Source organism: Gymnoscopelus braueri (genome assembly GCF_963280865.1).
Source record: "Gymnoscopelus braueri genome assembly, chromosome: 12".
Taxonomy (NCBI): Eukaryota; Metazoa; Chordata; class Actinopteri; order Myctophiformes; family Myctophidae; genus Gymnoscopelus; species Gymnoscopelus braueri.
The window spans coordinates 20,019,110-20,043,764 of record NC_137614.1 but is presented as its reverse complement, the minus strand read 5'-3'; the positions used below and the strand labels follow the sequence as shown (position 1 = coordinate 20,043,764).

The following is a 24,655-nucleotide window of genomic DNA, read 5'->3' as shown; positions in this document are numbered from 1 at the left end:
GCCCAGGCAGTCAGTCAGATACTAACTCAGTGTTCTTTTTATTTATTTTAACTGTGAACTTTGGATTTGTGTAACCATCTTAAACATCATGACATGTGTAATCATAGACATCTCTATGCATCATCATAATCATCATCATCATCACAGCTTGGCAATCGTCATCGTTCTGGCACTGGCTGCTGCACTGACACATTTCAGTACAGGGTAAGTCCTTAGCTTTTCAGAAACATCTGCCAGAAGAACAGTTAGATTTACACTTGCATTGAACCATCTCAAGGATAGCCTTTGGGGCTGGGAGGACCTCTGTGGTCGTTGGTTTCAGCATGCCATCCAAGGGTTTTTTGCAGGGGATCCAGCTGTGGATCCTTCAGAGCAATGGCTGCTTGTGTCCATGCCCTTGTTTGGACATGGACTCTCAAGATGTGCTGCTTCAGAGCTCCAGGTGTTGGAGGGAGCTTGTCACTTTCTGCCCTGTGTTTGCAGAACAGATGCCATCGCAGTTCGTGGATTGTCTTGATGTTGATACCCAAGCTGCACATACAAAGGACTCCAGTGTTGACAACATTTTTTCCATCACTTCTGCTTCATCCAAAAGCATCTGCAGAGCATTGATAACATCTTCATCCGTTTTGAGGTAGACCTGCAGCCAGGTTGCCTTGCCTATACGGGAGAACCTCCCTGTGTTGTCAGCCCCAGTGAATGCATGGAAGGCTGGCAAAGCCTTTGCTCTTTCTTTACCTAGAACTCGCCACAGTGGTTCAATCTGCATAACACCAGAGGCCATAGAAATGGACGTGTTCTTCAGCAGGAGGTCATAGTTTGCTGTGACTAGCACTAAAACCTCCGATCTGGGGAGAAAAATACCAACTGTGCGTCAGGTGGGTTTCGCTGTGAAGCCAGCACAGCCTTGTGGATCAGCAGTGTGTCTGCTTCTTTGTTGTTATTTTCTTCAAAGACCGGGTCTTTGTTGCTCCTAGTGTATCCAGAAGCAGACGTGATGATCAGCTTGGAGGATCCCCTGTTGTACTCTAGAGTTTTGGTAGCAAGATAGTCAGCCAGATCAGCCTTCGTCTTGTCATGGGAGAGGAACCTGCTCATCGGGATGTTTGATGGTAGGCAAGGCAACCTGAGGTAGACCAGCTGCAGGTCTACCTCAAAACGGATGAAGATGTTATCAATGATCTGCAGACGCTTTTGGATGAAGCAGAAGTGACGGAAGGAATGCTGTCAACACTGGAGTTCTTTGTATGTGCAGCTTACTCACCCAAGGGTATCAACATCAAGACAATCCCTGAACTGCAATGGCATCTGTTCCGCAAACACGGGGCAGAAAGTGACAAGCTCCCTCCAACACCTGTAGCACTGAAGCAGCACAGCTGGATCCCCTGCAAAATGGGTACTTTAAATGGTACTTGGAACACTTGGATGGCATGCTGAAACCAACGACCAGAGGTCCTCCCAGCCCCAAAGGCTATCCTTGAGATGGTTCAATGCAAGTGTAAATCTGACTGTTCTTCTGGCAGATGTTCCTGCAAAGCTAAGGACTTAGCCTGTACTGAAATGTGTCAGTGCAGCAGCCAGTGCCAGAACGATGACGATTCCCAAGCTGTGATGCACGAAAGTGATGATGATGATGATGATGATTATGATGATGCATAGAGACTGTCTACACAAACATCCAAAGTTCACAGTTAAAAGAAATACAAATAAGTTAAAAGAAGTTAGTATCTGACTGACTGCCTGGGCTGTGCTGTTTTTTACCCATATGGTAGATTATGTCAATGGGATGATACAAAAAAATGAAACGATAACATGCACCATTGGATTCCTTGACCCTGAAAATGTAGGTTTAGCCATTAAAAACAAAGTTCCATCTTATTTAGAAGCCAAGATATTACAAAACATACATTTTAATGCGGCCATTTTTTCAATTCCAATATGGCCGCCACAGACATCTGGGAAAATGCAAACATTGATTTTCTGATTCCTTAGACAATAACCTTTCCAAAAATGTATAGTTTTGCAAATCTTCAATATGAATTGATCAATGATTTTTTTAATACAAAGATATTGCAAGAAAACAACCACATCTGGTCATTTTGGACTCAGTCATGCATCTAAGGGTTAATGTTGTAAAGTTTTGTAGCTTTATAACTACCACCATTGGATTCCTTGACACTGAAAATGTAGGTATAGCAGTTAAAATCAATTTTCCAGCTTATTTAGAGGCAGAGATATAAAAAACATACATTTTAGGGTGGCCATTTTGTAAATGTCAATATGGCCACCATATACACATCTGGGCAAATGCAAACATTGCTTTTCTGATTCCTTAGACAATAACCTTTCCAAAAATGTATAGTTTTGCAAATCTTCAAAAAAATCCAACAACATTTTAAATCAAAGCATAAGGAACCAGACTATGGTAAAGGAGGGGCTGATTTGAATTACATTAAATGTATGTTAAATGTATTTATTAGTTAATGTATGTTTTGTAATAATAATCTAAATCTGAAAAGTAACTAAATTTGTCACATAATTGTAGTGGAGTAAAAAGTACAATATTTTCTGTGTAAGTGTCAAAATGTTAGTTAAGTACAGAACTTAATTAGATGTACTTCAGTGTTACCTGTTGCTGCATAAGGTGCAGGGGTAGTACAATGACCTGTTGCTGCATAAGGTGCAGGGGTAGTAGAATTACCTGTTGCTGCATAAGGTGCAGGGGTAGTACAATTACCTGTTGCTGCATAAGGTTTAGGGGTAGTGAAATTACCTGTTGCTGCATAAGGTTTATGGGTAGTGAAATTACCTGTTGCTGCATAAGGTGCAGGGGTAGTACAATTACCTGTTGCTGCATAAGGTGCAGGGGTAGTACAATTACCTGTTGCTGCATAAGGTTTAGCGGTAGTGAAATTACCTGTTGCTGCATAAGGTGCAGGGGTAGTACAATTACCTGTTGCTGCATAAGGTGCAGGGGTAGTACAATTACCTGTTGCTGCATAAGGTGCAGGGGTAGTACAATTACCTGTTGCTGCATAAGGTGCAGGGGTACTGCTGTGCAGGAGGGAGAAGGAGGACCCTCATCCTGACTGCTTTTTCTCCCAAGACACTCAAAATTGAAGGTAGGTCTAGTGGCTGAGAGAACACACAGGAACAGGACTCATTAATGCTCATCATAAGTAAATAATAATGTAGTCCACATTCCTTTATGGTATTTATCACTGTATATTTGCATACCAGTGAGATGAGGTATCTGCATTTAACCCATCCTAAGTAACGGGTGCAGCGGGCACTATGGGGGCAGCGCCTCAGGGAGCAATTAAGGGTTAAGTGTCTTGCGACACATTGCTGGCCTGGCCTGGAATCAAACCTGAGACAACCAGGGCCTCTAGCTCCCTAGGCGGCTCGCTAACCACTCAGCTATGGCCGCTGATGTATGATGTGTACACACTACAGTACACAGTAAAATCTTCAGTGTTGATTTATTCATTTGTAACTCTGCGAATAACTCTTAGTTAGATTAACACTGAGGATGTTTCTGTGTAGTTGCAGTTGCGCTGTGATAGTGTAACAAATTTCACCGCTAACACAATTGAATTAAATAGACAATTAAAAGTTGACATAAATTCATGACAAAAACTAGAAAAAGTGCTCCTCGGAGCACAGGTCTTCGCCAGGTCAGGTACGTTATTGTGGCCTCCTGGTGGCGCTATAATAGGCCAATGTGAAAAGGGTGCCATCTATTCTTAGGTCGTTCACGGCAATCGGACTCTGCATTCATGATTTGAGGCATTTTGTTCCAAAAATTTGTTTTGCTAAATTAGACCTGCTGGTGGCGCTATAACAGGCCAATGTGAAAATGGCATTTCTTCCTTGGCCTAGTGGGAATGTGTTTGTGAAATTTCACGGAAATCGCAAGCTGCGTTCATGATTTGAGGCATTTTGTGCAAAACGGACCAATCCTGCAAATTTTGTAAGCGAACCTTAGCCAATGAGGATGGAATATGGGAAATCGGACAGATCCGTGTTGATCACATGACTATAGAGATACTGTGTACCGATTTGCATGACGTTTGGATAAAATCTGTAGGAGTAATGTAAAAAAAATGGGTTTGCACAAATTGGCCTCCAGGTGGCGCTATAACAGGCCCATGTGAAAAATTTGAGGCAGAGGTTCTGAATTGGCATCCAGGGAGTGTGTGTGCACAGTTCGCAGTGACCGGGCCAACGGTGCCGGAGATTAGCTGCTAACACTGCTGACGGAGGGTAAAACATACTCGCCATGCCTTTCCGCCTGGCGGAGACAACAATAGCAACAAACGCTAACCATGGGGCGAGGGTACAAAGAGTCTGGTAGGTGACTGCCTTCCGTCCTGGTAGATGGGCTGTTGGTCACTGTCATAATAACAGCCAGGCTGGTGGTGACCCCTGAAGGCTTCAAGGTCAAACTCTCCTTCTTCGAGGTCATGGCAGAACTTATTTGGCAACCTGCAAAACAACAGTAAGGCCAGGGTTCAATTTGGGATGGAGGGGGAATACATGCATCTGCTTTTGATATCCGCCCTTCTTTTGTCCCTGCTTCTGGTCAGAGTGAATTAAATACATGCCTTTCCTTTTGGGAAATGCCTGATATATTTTATAATATCACAACTGTCTGCAATTTCATGTTATTCGGATTACGATGGCATTCAGCAGTAATAATAAATAATTTTAACTTTATTGATTTTGTATAAATTGAGTATTTTTCTTATGGTTAAATACCGATACAGAGTTCCATATGTACTGTAGGGCTATAAAAAGGTATGTTTTGGCCACAGTCAATACCTTTCCCTGGTGAGCATGATATCATCCTCCTGAAACTCTTCCCCACTGTAGTAGTCCCCTGACCCCCGCCCGTCATCAATGTCCTCGGCCCCCGGCTCCTCTCGACAAATGGTGGGGATGAGACCACCCCCTGTTTCTATCCTGGAATTATAAGGTCAATTTTCATTTGCGAAGAGCTTCCATCGTATTGTTTATCAGTCAGTATTTTTTATTTTATTTTTTTCAATAACTGAACTGGGACTATGTACTGTAATTAATGTACACACCCCTCAGCGGATTCACTTCTACTACACAACTATCACCATCACCAACAATACTTTTATCAGGCAATGTATAGGTGTGAGGTGTCAAAGTCCTGGCGTCAAAGACACAATACCCAAGGAACAATCTTTTAGGTTCAAAATAATTCACATACCTAATATAGGCCTCGTAGTAGTGAGTCCTTCTCCGAGCATAACAGTGACAAACCATTCAGATAGGTAGGTTTATTTGGGATGTAGGACCAGGAAGGGAAGAGGAGAAAAGAGGGTGGGAAAATTAATATGAGTTTATTTATCAATTGAAATTCATTCCAAAACACTGTATGCGTTCATTTTAGAAAGCTTAATGTCATGTTTAATATCTGGTTTGTTTTGTTACTGAATACATACAGTACAGTATATAGGAGGATGTATCCTTAAAGGTGCTGTAAAAAGTATTTTTTGTTTAATCAAAAAGTTGTTATTTATTAAAAGTTTTAAACTCTACATTTTGATAGTAACCATTGCTGTGCAGTAACAGGGGTCTCCCTGTCTCTCCACATATTTAGTAAACACAAAATACAGTTTAGGAGGGTTACTAATTTCATCCAATCAGGAGAGAGAAGCCATGTATCAGCTTACATTTTATGTTCCAATTTCTATTTTGTATGCACATTTTTTGTTTTGTTTCATCCCTTCCAATTTCACCTGTTTATCCAGTATCATTCATGAGTTCTCTGTCCTGATTGAATGAAATTGGTATCAGACCTGAACATTTATTTCTTTGTTTAATAAAGAGCATATAAGCAGTACCTTTTTTGTTGATAATTTTCACATTTAATTTTGGAATGAATCTCTAGTCTATTAACTTCATCATAACATTAAACAAATTATGAATGTTAACAAAGTGAGACTTTACAAGTCATACAGCACCATGCACTGTATAAAATCCACTATGCATCCATTTCATAGTGTTAGACATGATGGGACTTTAAGGGGATGGTTTTAAGCAAACCTTTTTGCATCCAGTATAACCATCACTTTTCTGGAAAGAGTTCATGGCAACAGGCTCACAAATGGAAAATGCCATCGGGGGGTTCAGCTGAGTTATACTGTTACGTCCAACTGTTTGGATACAGTTTCATCAAAAAGCTATATTATCCATTCTGTCTGTGGTTATATAGGAGTTTTCACATTTTTATTATCTATCGCTGTTGTCTCCATCAACTGACCTTGCTGAATGTGACTTCCAAGCCCTGTCATACTCTCCCTTGCCGGGATTGGATGAGCCAGAGGACGGCGGCACCCCATTGGCGGTTGAATGTGGGCCGTCCCGCCTTAACGAGTACTTCCGCTTCCTCGCACTGGTCATGGAGAGAACTGAGGGCACGTTGGCGTTGTTGAGGTTGGCATTTGAGGACAGGGGGGATTGGTGGATTGTGAAGTTAGAGTGGGGGTAGTTATGCAGGTTAGGGGGATGATAATGGTGGTTATACTGGATTGGTGAACAGTTCCTCTCCCTTCCCTTTTCACTGTCAACGGCTCCCATGGCGGTGAGGGGGGGCTTGAGGGAGGCGAAGAAGGTAGGGGGCAGGACTTGCAGTGGTCGCTGGGTGACGTTTGTCAGGTAGGTGGACCCTCGCTGGTCTCCATTGACGAAGTTGACATGGTTACCAAACAGACCACCATTTCGCTGTCGAGAGTTAGGAAGTGGTGAAGGCTGGTACAACACAAGAGAGTATAACTAGTTCTAAACACAGGAAACTGTGGACAATGACGTATGCCAAAATCCCACTGTTAACTCATAACATTTGAGGTGTCAATGAATTTGAGTAAAAGTGTTTTAAAAATCATAGATGTTTTGTTGAATTATAAACAGTAAAATCCAGTGTTAATTTGTCCATTTGTACACTGAGATTGTTACTGTGTAACAGCTTGTGAATAGTGCCCATTAAAGTCAAATAATGTGTAATTAGTATAGGTCATACCAGTGGTCTGACATATTTAGCCCACTGACATTACATACATTTTTGAGGAAACCATTGGATTCCATAATTTTTTTTATCATATGTAATCAGATTTGAAATGTAAAGATAATGTTAATGGATAAAGATATCCATTAACGGAATATGTTTATGTTCAATATATGGATGAAGCTGTGAACAGACAATGATATGTACTGACGGCGGTATGGTCCTCTGAGTGTCTCACGCTACAGTTTCAATAGTAAAGTAGAATAGAATGGAGGGAAAAAAACTTGAGTTTAAAGAAAACCACATTATTAACAACAAAATATTATGCTAATGTTTTTTTATTTATTATTTATTTGCACATTTGCACATTTAAAAACAACACATTTTTAGCAACAGCACAATATTGTGTTGGATGTGCAGGTGAGATTTAGAAAACCCTTTCGGGTTTATAAGGTTAATCTCACCTCACTTAAGAAATACAAGAAAGAAATACAAAGTAATAGAAACCAAAAATAAATTATTTGGCAACATACACAAAAATACAAATACAACAATAGATACACAGTATGAATACTAGAGAAAAATACATTTTAGTATAAAATGGTGTAGGTGCAAGTGTGTGTGGGTGGGTGTAAGAGTGGATGTCTCTGGGAGTTGTTAAATTTGATTCATCAAATGGGTTTTTAGCTTATATTTAAAATGATTTGGTAAAGCAGCCTTCGATTACCCTGTATGTGTCCTCCTCGTCCTGCCCACTGATGTCCACTAGCCCCGCCTCCTGCAGGTCACATGATATGACTCGACGGATCTCTGGGCCGATGTCGTGGAGCTTGCGGAGGCCAGCCTGCAATGAAGACAGCAGGTGAGAGCCACACACCCACAGACTACAGTATATATGACATGAAAATTAAATAATCAATCAATAAAAAATCAATCAATACACGCACACACACACTACTGTACATATGGAGAAACACACACACACGCGCACACACACACACACACACACACACACACACACACACACACACACACACACATACACACACACACACACACACACACACACACTCACACACACACACACACACACACACACACACACACACACACACACACACACACACACACACACACACACACACACACACACACACACACACACGACTACAGTATACTGATGCGCGCCGCGCACACACGCACATGCACACGCACACGCACACACCAAGCCATTCATTGGCCTCCTGTATCTATGTTTGTTATCTTTATTTGTGCAAGAGAGGCTGTGTACAGTGTACAGCTCTAAGCGTTCCCAGATGTTAAGGGCTGCAGGAAAACTGCCAGGCAAGCTGGTGTGAAGCCGTTTTTCCAGATGCACTTTTAATACAAATTGTTTTGACAGTCAAACTCAAACCACTACATCATATGGCATATACAGTACATCATACATTTGTTGTAATGCACTTCAATGCACTATAAATAAGGTTTTTACAGAAAGTCCCCCAGAAACCCGATGTCACCTTCACTAAATTGAGAGATCTGCCTGCCTATGATAATGATGGAAGATGATGCACTCACCTGTAGAGCCATGGTGGTGTTGAGCCCCTCCCATGAGCGCCTGCCCACAAGACCTTGCTCTTTGCGTCTCTTGAACTTCCTGAAGTAGTCCTGTATCAGGAAGGTGGCATAGAACTTCCCCACTGTTACCTCGTCATCTGAGTGAACAGACCAGACACACCACAGTCTGCCGAGTAAGCACCTCTGGATAAAAACCTCAACGCCAAAATACCATGACACCAAAAATACCTCAACCTACACCCTAAGATATTTCAGCAGAACTAGCCATTCGACACAGACACTACTGCACCGTGACCTCAAAGTTGAAATACTTCAATACTAAGATACCGCAACAGAGACCAGGTCACAAGTGGCCAACAGAGACTAAGGTATGGAAACCTCAATATGAAAACTCTATTTTGACTGTGCTACAATACCTCACTACTATGGTATTTCAGGCATGAAATTACATAAATACTTAATACCTTTCATACTGCACCAAACACAGAAGAATTTTCATTCCTTAATTCTGGAAAAAAAGCAACTCCACAACTTCAGAACTAAAACACTTCACAACATAATATACTCAAGAATCACAAAGGTTTTATTTCACTCAAGATATTATTATTTTTTCTTTTTAAATGATCCCACGATTTTGTAACCCAGTTTTTTTTCACCCAGTGCCAATTGTCTAAGTAATCCTGGGAACTAGACTCCCTCTGCCAGCCTAGGGAGAGCTCAGAGCCGAGCTCATGCCTCCTTCAATGCATGAGAGTTAACAAGCCTTCTTATCACCTGACAGAGGGGAGTTTCCCTGGTTGGACGTAGCGTGTGGAAGGAACACGTTATTCCAACCAGTTCCTTTCCCCTCCATCAGGTGCCCTGGTTGGCCGTCACTCAAGATATTCAAACAAACAATATTCAATAATGCAAAACATTGCAACATCTTGGCCCGGACTGCTGGCCTAGCGGTCCAGGCACCTAGGCTCCAATGTAACGTTGCGGGTTCAAGTCCCGCCTTTGCTGCGTGTCACTCTCCATCTCTCTCCCCCCCTGTTTCCTGTCTACCGACTGTACTATCAATAAAAGCCCCCCCCAAAAAAAATGAAACTAAATATTGCGACATCTCAATCTCAGTACAGAAAAACTAGGAATTTCTGGCATGAAATATATCAATGTCGTAACAGTAACAGCTTTTCCTACTTCAGCTTGGATAAACATAACCTTAAATTATCAAATAATATTGTTGTGAAGTCAATAACGTTGCAAAACTTTGTGAAAGTTTATTAAGAGCAAAATAGGAAAAGGAGTCTACAGTATAATGGGGCCTACGATTTATGTGGAAATAATGTTATCTGAGATAAACTCTACTCACTGTAACAAATCACCAAATAGATGATTGGTGTCAAATTCTCCAATAAAGTAAAAACCGGTGAATTATCCTTTGGTATCCTATATTGAAATTGGCTAATGGGAGGGCCGGACGGAACCGTGTCACTATGACTCAGACATAACCATAAATAGAGTTCACACTGCAGCTACACCCAAGTATGGCGTGTGTCACATGACGTTGGTAGCCTATTATTAATTATTCATCTGCAGGACCATCACCCAGGAGGTTGAGCCAAGTGACACCATTGAGAATGTCATGGCCAAAATCCAGGGCAAGGAAGTCATTCCCCCTGACCAGCAGAGGTTGATTTTAGCTGGTAAACTCCTGGAGGATGGTCGTACCCTCTCTGACAACAACATCCAAAAATAATCCACCCTCCACCTTGTGTTGCGTCTAAGGGCGGATTCAGACTGGGTCCGATTGATTCGAACCGTTCCCGAGTACGATTGGCCTCTCTCAGCTGGCCAGCATTCACATTGGCCAAAATTCTTCCGTACTCGAGTACACATCATGCAACAGTAATGGTAAATATGTGCCTCATGGGGGCGCTGTTGACTATGGGGCTTTGGGAAATAGAGAATGTCATTCACAGAAGAAGAGTCACTTGTCAGAGTTTAAAGTGAATAATAAAGTTTGACTGTGTTCCTGACGTTGTCTTGAGTTATAATAATAACAGAACAACAATACACAACCAAAGCAGTGTGTGCATTGGTCTTTGAAACCTCAAAATGTAACGTCGTCTCTCGCGTCTCTGTTATTATCAATATGATAGTCACGTCACTGATGCATCCTTGGTATTTTAGCAGTGACGTCACGGACTAATCCTTGGTATATTTATCCTTATATATACGTTCGCCACACATGTGTTTTTTGTTTATTATTTTTCACGGCTCACGCTACTCAAACACTAGCGGGATTATTATTTCTTGTCAACATTCAAGTAGAACTATGAGAAGGTATAACCCAGCTAAAATAATGCGTCATTATAAAAATATATAAATGATATATGATTAGCAGTCCACTTCCTTCTCTTGGTACGGATGGATTCACGCTGCCGCGTTCCGTTCCCGAGACCGCAGCAATCGGACCCGAGACTACCTCCCCAGGTGGTTTCGGGTACGGTACGGTGATGCGTTACGGGGAACGGTACACTACGTTCACACTACCACAACATCTGCCATGTGGTCCGGGGTGCGCACCCGGGACCATAGTCTGAATCCGCCCTAAGGGGAGGGCGGTATCATTCCATAATCTTAGTGTAACTTAATTCTTTTTTTTCTTTCTTTTTTTACCACAGCAAAACTACATTGAGAAGGCAGCATATACAGTTTCACAAAATAATGCTTCCAACCACAACATCAGAGTACACCTCCTTGTGAGATCTCAAAACATCACAGTAAAGTAAAACATACCGCAAACATTTAAAGACAGACAATTGGTGCAGTGTAGAGACAGCTCATATCTGAGAGATGCAATAGGATTTACACTGATCAGCACATGCAGGGAGCAAGGCACAGTACTCATTGGTAGGCAAAGCAGCGAGCTTAAGCTCTAAACTACCATCCCATAGAAACAAGCACTACATTTAACCAGAGCACAGACCGTCTAAGTAGTCGCCATGCAAGGAGGCAGCACAGAAACACTCTAGTCAGGTAGTTTGATCTGATTCACTCAGACTGTTCATTGCTAAAAGCAGACAGGGAATACTAGACAATAAAACACCGGCTGTATCAGGACATCTAAGAAATCCACATGCTGTATATTTCTTTCTCTTTTATTTGGCACTTTGCCTCTACACAGTTTGAGTTGAGCCAAATCAAGGTCAAAGTAACAATGAAAAGAGAGCTGGCCAAGTGCATAGTAAGAAAGCCTTCTATTTGTTATTCCCTCACACAGCAAAATATACAGTGTGTTGGAAACAACCCCACAGGAGGATATTTTTATGCACCTTGCACATGCCTTGGGACCAGTGGTTTTGAACTCAGGTTTTAGGGACCCAGACTACAGATAGGCGTGGTATTTGCCTTCACTTGATCTCAACTAGCCCCTGATTAGATGCTAGAATGAAAACCAGCTGTAAGCTCTGGGTCTCCAGACTGGAGTTGAGAGCCACTACTCTTGACTGATGCACAAAAAGCAGGACCTCCAATTTACAGTAAGAGGCAGCCATTTTTATGCATCTAGCACATTCATATACAGCATCCTGACACAGCCAGAGACACTACCAGAGGCTCTGTTCAGAAAAAATAACGGCATGTTCACAGTAGTTCCCCACCCTACCAGTCACTGCTTGTTTTTCATGTTTTTTGCTAAGCACATCAAGGTTTTTATTAAAGAAACAAAATGCACATCATGTGATCTGATTTATGAGCCTATTTATCCACTACAAAGGCGCTTTCTTAAAAAAAAAAGTTCCTCGTTTGATGATAGGCTGAGGAATATTTTTACCTGTCACCTATCCTCTCTTTGTAGCTACCTTTCTTTACTGTCCTCTCTGAATAAAAGGAAACCCTCTTCCCCTTCAAAAGGCATCTTAAAATAAGATTTTTTATCTGCGGTGGTCAATTTCTTGTTTAGTTTTTTCTTTCTTTCTTTCTTTTTGTATAAATGTTTTCTGAACAGAGCCTGAAAGTGAGTGAGGTAACTAGTTCCATGCCACCCAACTAAAACAGAACAGCCTCAGAGCGCTCAGGACAGCAGAGAGAGGAGAGGAGAAGGAAGAGGAGCAAATGAACACTCTACGGCAGAGGAGGAGAGAAGCTTGGCAGAAGAGAGAGAGACAATAATGGACAGAAAATTATACAAAGGCATGCAGTTGTTGAATACAGGATACTTGGCCTCAGAAGCCTACAAGCACACCACAGACAAGACAGAATACTGAACAAAAAAATAACATCGGCTAGACTGAAGACAGTAGAAACAAAACTACATACTGAAACAAAGTAGGTAATTTATAATAACACTGCATAACATCAATGTTAATTAGAAATTAACATTTAGAAAGTTGTGACATAAAAGAGAGAGACAAGGCGATATTTTGACTAATGATCGTAACATGTACACATTACAACACTGTAAAACAGAATGACACAGCAAGTCCCACTATGATCAATAAGCACACCTGGCCCCATGAATGCATTAATAGCAAGTAGGGATCTATGATTAATCATCAAATCGTTATCGGCAACATCAGCCTTAAAAAGCGAACATGTTCAAATCCCTACTGGAAACTTGTATTGCAATATTGGTATCGGTCGATTTGACCATGTAATTAATCGGTAAACGGATATTCACCAAAAGTTTAAATAATATTGTGCATCTCTAATAGGAAGCCAAACGTTTGTAAGTGGTCAGCCTCCCTATGACAAGGCCAACCTTCCACCCTTGGATGAGTGATTGCGAACGGAGTTGGTCACTGTTTGTGCAGTGTAAAAGTAAACACACATGCATTGCTCTCAACTAATTCCTGAGAAACTATATTTGAGAAGCAAATTTGAAGAAATAAATATAACCTTGCTACATACATGAAAGAAAGATACAAAGAGAGTGGGACAGACAGACAAAACGTACAGAGTGAGAGAGAGAAAGGGAGACTTACAGCCTGAGAGAGATATATTTTGGGAAATTATACGTGTTAACCACTGACCGCCTGCAGGGGGCACCACTTGATCTAGCAGCTTCATGCTGGTTCTCCTCCAGATCTTCTTAATCACTACCCGGAGCTCCTCATTGGCCTGATCCAGGTTGCCTTGGTGACAAACAGAATACAAAAGGAAATGAAAAAGAATCTAAAACATAAAGAGTCATTGTAAGATCCTTTGGATAAAAGTATTAATTGCACTGACACACACACACACTAGTCTCGCGTGGCCAGACTGTTGCCTGTCGTGGGAAACAGAAGGTCCAAGATTCGATTTCCAGCCCTAGCTATGTGTCCAGGGGCCTGTTCCTCAAAAGGTGAATTAGAGCTAAAGCCTGGCTTTTCCACCTAGCCTGGCTTAATTTAGCCAGGATTAGAGCTGAGTCGGTTCCTCAAAAGGTGAATTATCTTGAAGATTAGTTTAGCCAGTTCACCCTGGCTAAGTTTAGCCTTATCCGATTCCTCAAAAGAGAATTGAAGCAAGCCTAGCTTAGTTACCATGGCAATTTAGCTGTGAAGTTAGCCTGGTCAGGAGCAGGCTAACAGCCAAGCTTACTTAATCCAGTGCCTTGTTCTTCAAGTTTTTCCACAGTTAATTCAAAACATGTGTTTGTATATGGACTCATTTTAATGACCCTGCATTCAAATAAAATGAAATAAATACAATAAGATATAATCAAATTAATTACTGAAATAGTGTGTGACCATGAATCATAATCATAATTGTTTCACAATGACTCATGTGATATGTAATTGTCACTCTGTTATAGTTAACACTATAGTTCATCTTGTTGTTAGATGTTTGATAATATATTACATTTTTTTTTTAATATTATAAAAAATGTCTGACACATACATACACACACATATACCCGTAACTAATAATTTATATATATATATATATATATATATATATATATATATATATATATATATATATAAAAATTATTAGTTACGGGTTTAAAGGAGCCTCTTTGTAAGTCAATGAGGAGCATATTTTAAATTATCAATTTCTAGTCAATTGGAGAAATTATTTTTTATTTCTTGTCCACCTTTGGAGTTACATCATGATGGCAAGGTAACTACACCACCCAAACCTCTACCAAAGTGGTCTTGCAAATGTGGGGTTATTTATTGCGTGTCTCGTCCCGTCCGGCCCCCCCCCCGCTCATCCCGTCACGGCCCCCTGTCGCGGTCAACCCGTCCCGTCCCGTCCCCCGTCCCGTCCTGTTGTGGCCCCCGTCGCAGTACACCCCCCCCCCCGTCCCGTCCCGTTCCCGTTCGTCCCGTTGCCCGTCCGTCTCAAACACACACACACACACACACACACACACACACACACACACACACACACACACACACACACACACACACACACTTGCAATACTTTGCCATGCTTTCTCCCTGGATCTATTTATTGCGGTCGCGTTTCCTTTCTTGCTTAAATACATTTTACTTCCTTGTATGATTTCATGAGCTGCTGCAGTGCTGCTATTCAGCCACAGAGAAGAACGCTGCTCTGGTTTTGGACTCCGTGATTGGTCAAGTTCAAGGAATCTGCGCTCGAGTTCATGGTCTTTTATAGAAATACGTCGCTGGCGAATCGCCGCCCATTCAGCCTGGCTTCATTATCCTGGCTGGACACAGCCTGGCTTGACATAGCCTAGCTCGACAAAGTTGCTCCTTTTCAGCCTGGCTTGGCGTCTGAGGAACGGAATAAACGAGGCTTTTCGGACCCGACTTTGTCAAGACTGGATTTGGCTTAAGGCCAGGCTTTTTTAATTCACCTTTTGAGGAACAGGCCCCAGGTGTCCCTGTGGGATTAACCAGATCTCCCCTCCACTTCTGTTGAGGCAGTGGTCACTCATTGTAGATAACAGCTCCCTCTTGTGTCAAAATGTAGAAAGACATTAGACTAAAGTAGAGTGTTTAACGAATGGAAAGTTTCCCCGAAATGTAACCGCAGCTGAAATTTGTCACTACATACGTTTATACTTGTGCTTACTCTCATACATCTCCCTCCTTTTCTTCAGATCACATATTTTACAGTAATCAAGTTATGCACGAATGATAACTTCCTTTGAGGCAGAAGAATCTCTTAAGACACAGGGTTTTGATTTGCCAAGTGAAAGGAAATAAATCAACACATGTTCACATAGCAATCAGCGTAAACCCACCAAATAATAATAACAATATTAAATATCTAGCTTAATCCAGTGGTTCCCAAACCTTTTAGCTTGAGACCCAAAAGAAAAATTGTATGTCGCCCTGGTACTAAAACTAGTGAAAATAGCCGATCTACAAGCACACAACGTGTCAGGACGTAATGTGTTGTAGTAGATTGGCTATTTTCACTAGGCTACTTCTTTAAATAAATTACATTAATAGAATGTCTTTCTTTAGAAAAATGTTTTAATATTTACTCACAACCTATAAAAATGTGTCCCAGACCCAGAAATGTTGTCCTGATGCATAATTTGTTTGGGAACCACTGGTTTAATCCATGAACTCACCCTCAGTCTTGATTTTGAGTGCTGTGCGGACCAGGGCGAAAAGTGTGGCATTAAACATGACTGTCCCATCACTGTTCAGGGGCATGTTCATTGCCACCAGACGCTGCAGGCAAATACAGGAGAAAGAATTAATGGAGGAAAGGGTAACCCTTAAAATAACAGGTGTACAGTACATTACACAGAAATAACATAATAGAGTATATCGTCTGTCTGGTGGAAACCTTTTATGTCTAAAACCGTAATATTTGTATAAAAATTGTGAAAATAGCCGATCTCCAAGCTCACACCATGTCGCATCACGATGGGTTGTGAGTTTGGAGATTGGCTATTTTTGTACTCTAGCTTGTACGATGAAGTAGGGCATTTATTTACAAAAGAAAACATAAAAAGTAGATAAATGGAGATACAAGGCTTCTGCCCGAAACACATACAGTAATAAACATAATTATGAGCAAAATAAATTAAAAAACAGTTATTACTAGAGTTTAACTGTCATTGTTATCTACCACCTGTGACCAAATAACTGTTTAAATAGCCCATTTTTAAGCGGTGCCAGACGCTTCTACAACTGACTCAGTGTGTATGTACAGTATGTCTCCATAATATGGAGACACTGTATTATATAGCATGGCATCTAATATAACACATGCAACTAATTACAACACAAAGAGGACAAAGCCACTCACACACGCCTCTTAAAAAGAAACGCACATGCACACACACTCACACACGACGGATGCGATTTGATGGATACCAAATTCTGTGTGATATTGAATTTCTTCATAAGCAGTTTAATACTGTATGCACTTTACATACCAGTAAAAGTCCTCAATGTAAATGTATCCATTTAAGTTAACAGTCAGGATTGTGTGGTTGTTGTAGCCCACCTTGCATGCCACTCTGTGAGGACAGAGCTTGCCAAAGCCCAGGGGGGGTTGGATCCTCCTGAGCAGGGTGACAACATCCAGGTGCTTTATCCTGCCCCTGGTATCATGAAGAAAAAAACACATATGTTGCTCAAAGGCTGGATCAGTATCTGAAGGTTGGTCACAGGAAGACTGAAATGGCCCTTTAAGTCTGACTATTAAGTGATGAATTGGTATCAAAATAATTCACAGTGAGCGATAGAAAATGAGAGATAGATAAAGAGAGAGAGAGGGGGAAGGGGCGCAAATTAAAAGTTATTTTGTTTTGTCAAGTCCTTTCCTTTCTTTACAATTTCACATTGCTTGTGATCGCTCAAATCTAGTCGCTGCTCATTTGCACTTTTTTTTTGTCAGTGATCTTATCGCCAGGCGTCTCGTCGCCCCAAGTCACTCATTGTAGCCAGTGGAAATGAATGACTGTAATGAACAGTACAATTATAATTTAGGTATTTAGCAGACGCTCCTATGCCCAGTGACTTACAAAATGCAAGCCAACAACGATAGTAAGTGGTTAAGTAAATTGAGTACTAATTGAACAAGTAAGTTCTACAAAGTAATAACAGTAACTTCTACAAACTAACTATAATTACAGCAATGCAATACCTTCATTACGTTTTTCTTTTTCTTTCTTTAAATAATGGCTGTTTCTGCCATTTAAGTACATTTTCGTTCACAAGGAAGGTGAACTTGTAGTCAGTGCACTCACTTAGCTTCGGGGTCGTACTCTGACCAAACCCTTTTAAACTCGTCTAGGTGATGAGGCCCCAAAATCGACCAGTCACGGGTGAGATAGTCAAAGTTGTCCATGATGACGGCGACAAACAAGTTGATGATCTGAGATAAACAAAACAAATCGGAATATATCTTTGAAAGAACCATGCTCTTCTACCCTGTGAAGACATGTGATGTGATGACACAATGAGGGCACTTTTACACCAGCCCTGCTAAGTCTGGTTGGATCCAGTGGTGTAAAAAAGTACTCACATTTCTTACTTAAGTAAAAGTATCAATACTGCATTGTAGTAATACTCTGTTACAAGTACAAGTCTGGAATTCAAAATTTCAAAGCTCACAACGCATTACGAAGCTATTTTCAAATAGTCTATGTATAAAATAGGGCTGAAGTGGTTAATGTATGTTTTTAAATATAATAATAATAATAATAATAATAATAATAATAATAATAATAATAATAATAATAATAATAATAATATGCAAAGTAACTAGTAAGTAAAGTTTTCAAATAATTGTAGTGGAGTAAAAGTACAATATTTGCATCTGAGATGTAGTGGAGTAGAAGTTAACGTAATGTTGGTCAAATTGGAAATACTCCAGTAAAGTAAAAATACCTCAAAATTGTACTTAAGTAGTTACTTTCCACCACTGGTTGGATCAAACCCTGGAGCGTTTACCACTTTGGCTCACAAAGTGCTGCATGTATGCTGTACAGTATGATGACAGGAAAGCATACCAGGAAAGCACAGAGCATGTAGAAGCTGATGAAGTAGATAATGGCAAAGCTACTGCCACACGTCTTCTCCTCTCCGGGGTTGTAGTCTGACTCGGGGTCACACAGCTTCCCTGGCAGACAGGTCAGCATTATCTCCTGCCAAGCCTCACCTGTAGCACACCTATGATAGGAATAGAACACACATACTAGGGTGTCAGGAAATATCGATAAACTTGAATATGTTACTTTTATGTTTTGTCATACCAGTGTTTCCCCTAGCCAGATGTTGAAGGTGTGGGGGAGGAATGCGCCACGTGGGGAGAATTTTTTGAGTTCTCAAAATGCATATTTATGCTCAAACACGAAGTCTTATATCTTATATAGTACAGTGCACGGTAATAATCTGTATAGTTTACATATGAATTGTCTCCAGATTTAGGAAAATACACTTTTATTATACAAAAGTATAGACAAAAGTATATAAATCAGTCAGTCACACATCAACAACTAGTGATGGCACAGATGGCATCCTGCCTGAGAGCATTTGAGCCTTATATCAATGCATTTGAGCGTTGATATAATCTTCTTTTTTTTACAGAAAACAATCATACTGTGGCGGTCGGATTTAAGGGGTGAAGGCCTGCCACTAGCTTAATGCATATAGGGGAAACACTGCATGCTGTGTTGCTTCTCAAAAACACTATTGAATTATAGTGTCAAAAAGCCATGATGTTGGATGCTACAGGGACTGTGATGAATACAAATGCACATCCCACTGATCTGACAGCAGATTTTATGTAGCCTGGGACCAGACGAATCTGCCAGTGCAACAAAAAAAAAATGCCCTCTGCGATTTGGGTCTGGCACCGCTCCGCTGTGAATCCATTTCCTGCTCCTTAAGTCTGGGGTGACCAATCAGGGCCCAGTATTCAAATATGGGAGACTGTAATTGGTAGTTAGTTGTAGGTCTAACCAATTGCGTGCAGAGGAGCTATTCTTTTGATCACGCCCCTTGGGGAAAAAAACATCCTCATAGAAGCACCAGACTCATATCCACGCAGTGATATAGTCTGGCCACGCGAGGCTAGATTTTATGCATATGATTATGTATTCTTTACTATGACAGTTTTCCTAATTCGTTTTTTTATTCATTCTTTATACAATATATTGCCTTGCTTACAGTATTGTATCACCAGTTTCTTGCAAATACACAGTCACACTCCCAACACATAGATCATGCAACAACATGCAAAGGAAACCATAGGAGTACAATGGAAGAAAGGCCAGCTTCAAATACATTTAAAATAAAACACACGGTTTGTATACACAGATGCATCCACATACGTGCTGACAGATACATACTGTACAATATACACACATACAGACCTGAAGAGCATAAGCACAGCTTGTGGAAAAGTCTGGAAGTTGTTGTTGCGGTTAATCTGTGTTCCGTCCACCATTGCTATCTTCCCAAACACCTATAATACACAAAATATACAACCGTTTAACTATGAACTGACAAACCAACCAACTTGTCACCCAACTAAAAACCAACCAACCAACCTGCTATTACTCAGAAGGGCGTTATGAATTGTCTAAGCGTGTCAGAGATCAAAATAATACACAAAAAAACAACCTTGAACTTCTGTTCTGACAGGTCATACAGGGCCCGCCCTAGTGGTAACAAGAAGAATAGTAATAGATTACTATAGGGCTCTCGTATGACGCCCAAATGACGGAGAATAAATGGGAGTTGGTACCTGCATCCCGATGACAGCATAGATGAAGAACAGCATGGCTATGAGGAGAGCAACGTAGGGAAGAGCCTGAGAGGGAAGAGCACAGTTACTGTGCCATATAGGACATTTCACAGGTTTCATCACTGCAAGAGTCACTGTGTTCATTCCTGTGAACGCTTAGCTTCAGCAAGCTTTTCCAACAACCAATTCCAACACCATTATTAGACAATGGGCCTACAGTACATTTTCAAACAAGAAGCCTATAAAATATGAGGCTTTCCATGGCTCATGATATAACTTAACCACATCTGACTGGTTATTATCCATTTGCATCACTAAATTTGAGAGGCCCCTCACTGCTTCCCGCTATACACTCATATGCCATCTAACAAACCTTTCTCATTTAAATTTCCCTCATGCAGTAAGGAGTGACAGTCTCACCTGGAAGGACTTAATGAAGGTCCACAGCAAAGTTCTGATGCCCTCCCCCCTGCTCAGCAGTTTAACCAATCGCATCACTCGGAACAGACGGAAGAAGGTGATGGAGATTCGAGCACTGTCCTCTGTGTTCTGAGGTTTGGATTAGATGATAAAAGGGATGAGACATGGAATGAAAGAGAGAACAGGTGTATTATGCATTGTTACAGACAAATAATGTATTTTTTCATTCATCTGTATTGTGTATGAATGTATTTGTGCATCCATCCATCCATCCATTATTTAATTGATTATTGTAATCTATGCATCATTCCATACCTAACTTAACGTGCACAACTGACATGAATCTGTTTGTAGTTGTACATCCATACACACAAGTACATCTGACATACATTCTATATTTATATTGTACTGTATAATTGTGCTGTAACTGCATTCCTTTTCCTCCATGCAACTATAACGAAGCAAAAACAGAACACGTGCCCATTAAATACCAATGGCTTATACAACACAACAGACCTACATTACACACATAACCCACATACTGAGCATGCTCCTGTGAGTGGTTGCCACAGAAACTATCAACTCAAGGTGAGAATCTATAGTCCAAAAATGGTGGACATACACTAGAGGCCATAGAACACATTTATAAAATGCCATGACAGAGCTTTTATCATCCCATTATGAAACAAACAAATGGGACTGGGAAAAAAAGGTGTGGAATAGTGCATTATGATTGAAACATTCATACAGTCTTTTACATCTGTCATGCTGTAACCAAATAAAACAAACAAGTTCTCAACAAACAAGTGTCATGTCAAAGCAAGGCCTCTGACAAAGCCTGTGATTCACGGCCAAAATAAGACAAAAACAATGAGACCTTGAGAAACGTTCAACACTCATCTCGCCCTTTTCATTCAAGGCTCATATTTCATCACAAACAAGCAAGACAGTTTGACAGAAAACATCTTGATGTTTTCAACAAGCAGTGTGCGACAAATATCTGAGCAACAAAAGGTGAGAGTAGAAAAGAAAAAAAAACTATCTCAATCTCAAGGCCTCGACTTGACTTTGGATGACGACGAAGGGGGGAGATGCTTCTTCTTACCCCTGGCTCCACTATCACCTTGACGACGGGAATGGCTGCCGACTTGAAACCGAAAGCCTACGATTAATCTTGAGTTACAATCACACAAAAAATAACCACATCCTACAGTACGACAACAGCCCTACCATTAACAAGGACAGAATGCCTGTTGTGAATATCAACTGCCCAGTATGTCATTACCATTGATTTGCTCAGCAACCTAAAATGTGTAATCGTATAATTTTTTAAAATTATGATGGAGAAAAAGAAAGCATTCTCTACAAGCACAATGTACCTGACACAAAAACATACAAGCATCAGCATAAAGCCCCTTGTGCAAAACAATGACACATTCATGTAAAATCTTGACCATTTCTGTGATATGCATGCCTTACAATGGTGAAGGAATGATTATTACAATTCATAGCTTAAATTATAGCCTGTAATATCAGTGTGACAGAAAATGTTAAGCAGGGGAAAACCTTGACAAACCATCTGAAAATGTTTCATATGTCAACAGAAATAAATGTGCATCAGCTCTGAAAAGTTTGTGTCATTGAAAAAGATAATTATCATAAAAGGCATGGTCCTTTCACCATAGTAGAGCTTGCCTTTGGGCAGTATCAGAAATGTAAGTGCATAGTATGCGTATAAATCACACGCAAAGCATGACCGACAGACAAAAAACATTTACGATATGGCATATGCATCGATCGTACTAACTCAGGATGAAAAATAGGCATCAGAGTAGGCTTGCAATAACTATAGAATGAGTATTGAATGGATTAATATGTGAGGATAAAACCAGAGAAACTGGACAGTATATAACGTGATCAGATGTAAATATAGTTCACCATAATAATGGGGTTGCGTTCAGACACAACACGTTTGAGCAGCATTTTATAAAAATTACTCATCATTTTGTAATTTGTCCACAGTATTGTTAACCGCTTTTTCATCACTATATTGTTAGAAGGTCATCTAACATCATTGCATGCAAATGTTATAAAAGTTGAACAGGTAATGTACACAACTACTCCTAAATTATTGTGAATCCTGAATGAAACTCTGATACAGTATTAGTTATTATTATACAGTATTAGTATTAGTTAGCCAGGCATTCTCTGCAACGTCATACACAGGGCAGGGAGGGGGGGGGGCATCCATGGCTACTTACATTTATCTCAGTGATGGCAATGTCAACCACGCTACCCACAACAATTAAGGCATCAAACGTGTTCCATGCATCAGCAAAATAGTGCTGCAAGCGCCAGCCCAAAGACACAAAGACAACATGGAAAAAAGGAAAGAGAAAGGAAGAGAACAGAGCGAGGAAGACAAGTGTGAGAGGGAAGAAGAGGTGGAGAAGAGACAGAATATAAACAATAGAGAAAAAAGAACATCAAAAAGTTGATCAGAGAGATTGACAGTCAAAGCCTTACTGACACTGAGTCTGTGAGAGGAGGCTGAGCTTTCTGTGTGAATTTTGAATCTGATGAATATATATGTAGCATATATCTACTTTGCCTCATGTTGATAAGGTTGAAAATAAGTCAATCATAGTTTACTCTCACTGACATACAGTATTGCCAACAGGCTGGTAGAATGCGACACCACAGACTTTGGATCAGTACTTCAAAACAAACAAAAAATTTCCCAAACCTTGACCACTATTTTGCATAGTAGGCCAGTATGGAGAAAAGACGCCAAATAGCGTTATTAGGTTTGCTCCTAAAATTAGACCGAGCAGCAAATGGTGTCCTACTACAACCAACAATAGAATCAAAAGAATGGCATTGAGACCAGAAGTTGCACCCAAAGCCAACCCTGAAATGACACCATGACACTAGGAAAGGAAAGGACTAAAGCAAACAAAGTTAAGGAAGTTAGGATGGGAGGTAAGGAAGGAAGAAAGGAGGGAGAGTAGCATCAGTTGGAGGAGGGGATGGAGATACGACATGCTGACGTGCGTCTACCTGGCTTAGGATGATGTCGACCACACTGCCGACCACCACCAGGGCATCAAAGACATTCCAAGGGTCCCCGACATAGCCCTGCTCACAGTGGTACGGTACGCACAGCCAGCAGGCAGGGTGTGAGGAGGAAGGGAAGGGATTGTGTGTGTGTGTGTGTGTGTGTGTGTGTGTGGGGGGGGGGGGGGGGGGGGAGGGGTAACAAGGGTAAGTACAGAAGGTAAGTACACCAGTAAAAAGGGGAATGGGAGGATATGGGGGTGAGGGGGGCGTGAAGAAGAGAGTGAGTGTGAGGGTACCATTAACAGGAAAATCTGCACGCTGTCACAGAAAAGTAACTGGTAATATTGTTTGGGATAAAACATTAAAGGGGAAAACTAAGGGAGACACTTTGTTATGGTGAAAGAGAAGGTACTGGGTGGAACATTAGACCAGTGTGTCTAAACAACTGGGTCAGTCAGGGGCCAAAAATATCTTTTCATAGCGGGTCATGGATCTGAAGGCCGCATTTGGGTCCCAGCGTGAAACCAGTTGAGAACCACTGGTTTACTGATTGAAGTGAAGGTAACGAATCAGAGAGGCTTACCCTGGGTTTGAAGGCGATGAGTTTCAGGATCATCTCCACAGTGAAGACAGTAGTGAAGACCATGTTGAGGATGTCCATGGCATAGTTAAACAGCTGAGACTGACCGTAGTGCTAGAGAGAGAGCGAGAGAGAGAGAGAGAGAGAGAGAGAGAGAGAGAGAGAGAGAGAGAGAGAGAGAGAGAGAGAGAGAGAGAGAGAGAGAGAGAGAGAGAGAGGATACACAATATAGAGGATGAGGTGAGGGAGAAGAGAACAGAGGGTGAGGAACAGATAAAGAGGGAGAAATAATACTAAATATATATGTATATTTTGTTACA

At 40.9% G+C, this 24,655-nt stretch overlaps 1 protein-coding gene across 1 annotated transcript in view; it reads right to left on the bottom strand.

The window, feature by feature from the left end:
- The window catches only part of cacna1db (calcium channel, voltage-dependent, L type, alpha 1D subunit, b), a gene marked incomplete at its 3' end in the record, with an annotated part of 134,906 nt that overhangs the window by 3,577 nt on the left and 106,674 nt on the right, over window positions 1–24,655 (bottom strand). The window contains exons 31-49 of the mRNA XM_080443487.1: window positions 24,339–24,449; window positions 23,756–23,833; window positions 22,957–23,040; window positions 21,801–21,842; window positions 20,696–20,824; window positions 20,276–20,341; window positions 19,902–19,993; window positions 18,537–18,696; window positions 17,772–17,899; window positions 17,027–17,123; window positions 16,140–16,242; window positions 13,633–13,734; window positions 8,615–8,751; window positions 7,764–7,880; window positions 6,296–6,756; window positions 5,240–5,266; window positions 4,825–4,965; window positions 4,328–4,488; window positions 3,026–3,135 (exon numbers count right to left, since the gene is read on the bottom strand). Of these exons, the coding sequence (XP_080299613.1) occupies window positions 3,026–3,135; window positions 4,328–4,488; window positions 4,825–4,965; window positions 5,240–5,266; window positions 6,296–6,756; window positions 7,764–7,880; window positions 8,615–8,751; window positions 13,633–13,734; window positions 16,140–16,242; window positions 17,027–17,123; window positions 17,772–17,899; window positions 18,537–18,696; window positions 19,902–19,993; window positions 20,276–20,341; window positions 20,696–20,824; window positions 21,801–21,842; window positions 22,957–23,040; window positions 23,756–23,833; window positions 24,339–24,449 (2,346 nt within the window). The remainder of the gene's footprint in view (window positions 1–3,025; window positions 3,136–4,327; window positions 4,489–4,824; window positions 4,966–5,239; window positions 5,267–6,295; window positions 6,757–7,763; window positions 7,881–8,614; window positions 8,752–13,632; window positions 13,735–16,139; window positions 16,243–17,026; window positions 17,124–17,771; window positions 17,900–18,536; window positions 18,697–19,901; window positions 19,994–20,275; window positions 20,342–20,695; window positions 20,825–21,800; window positions 21,843–22,956; window positions 23,041–23,755; window positions 23,834–24,338; window positions 24,450–24,655) is intronic.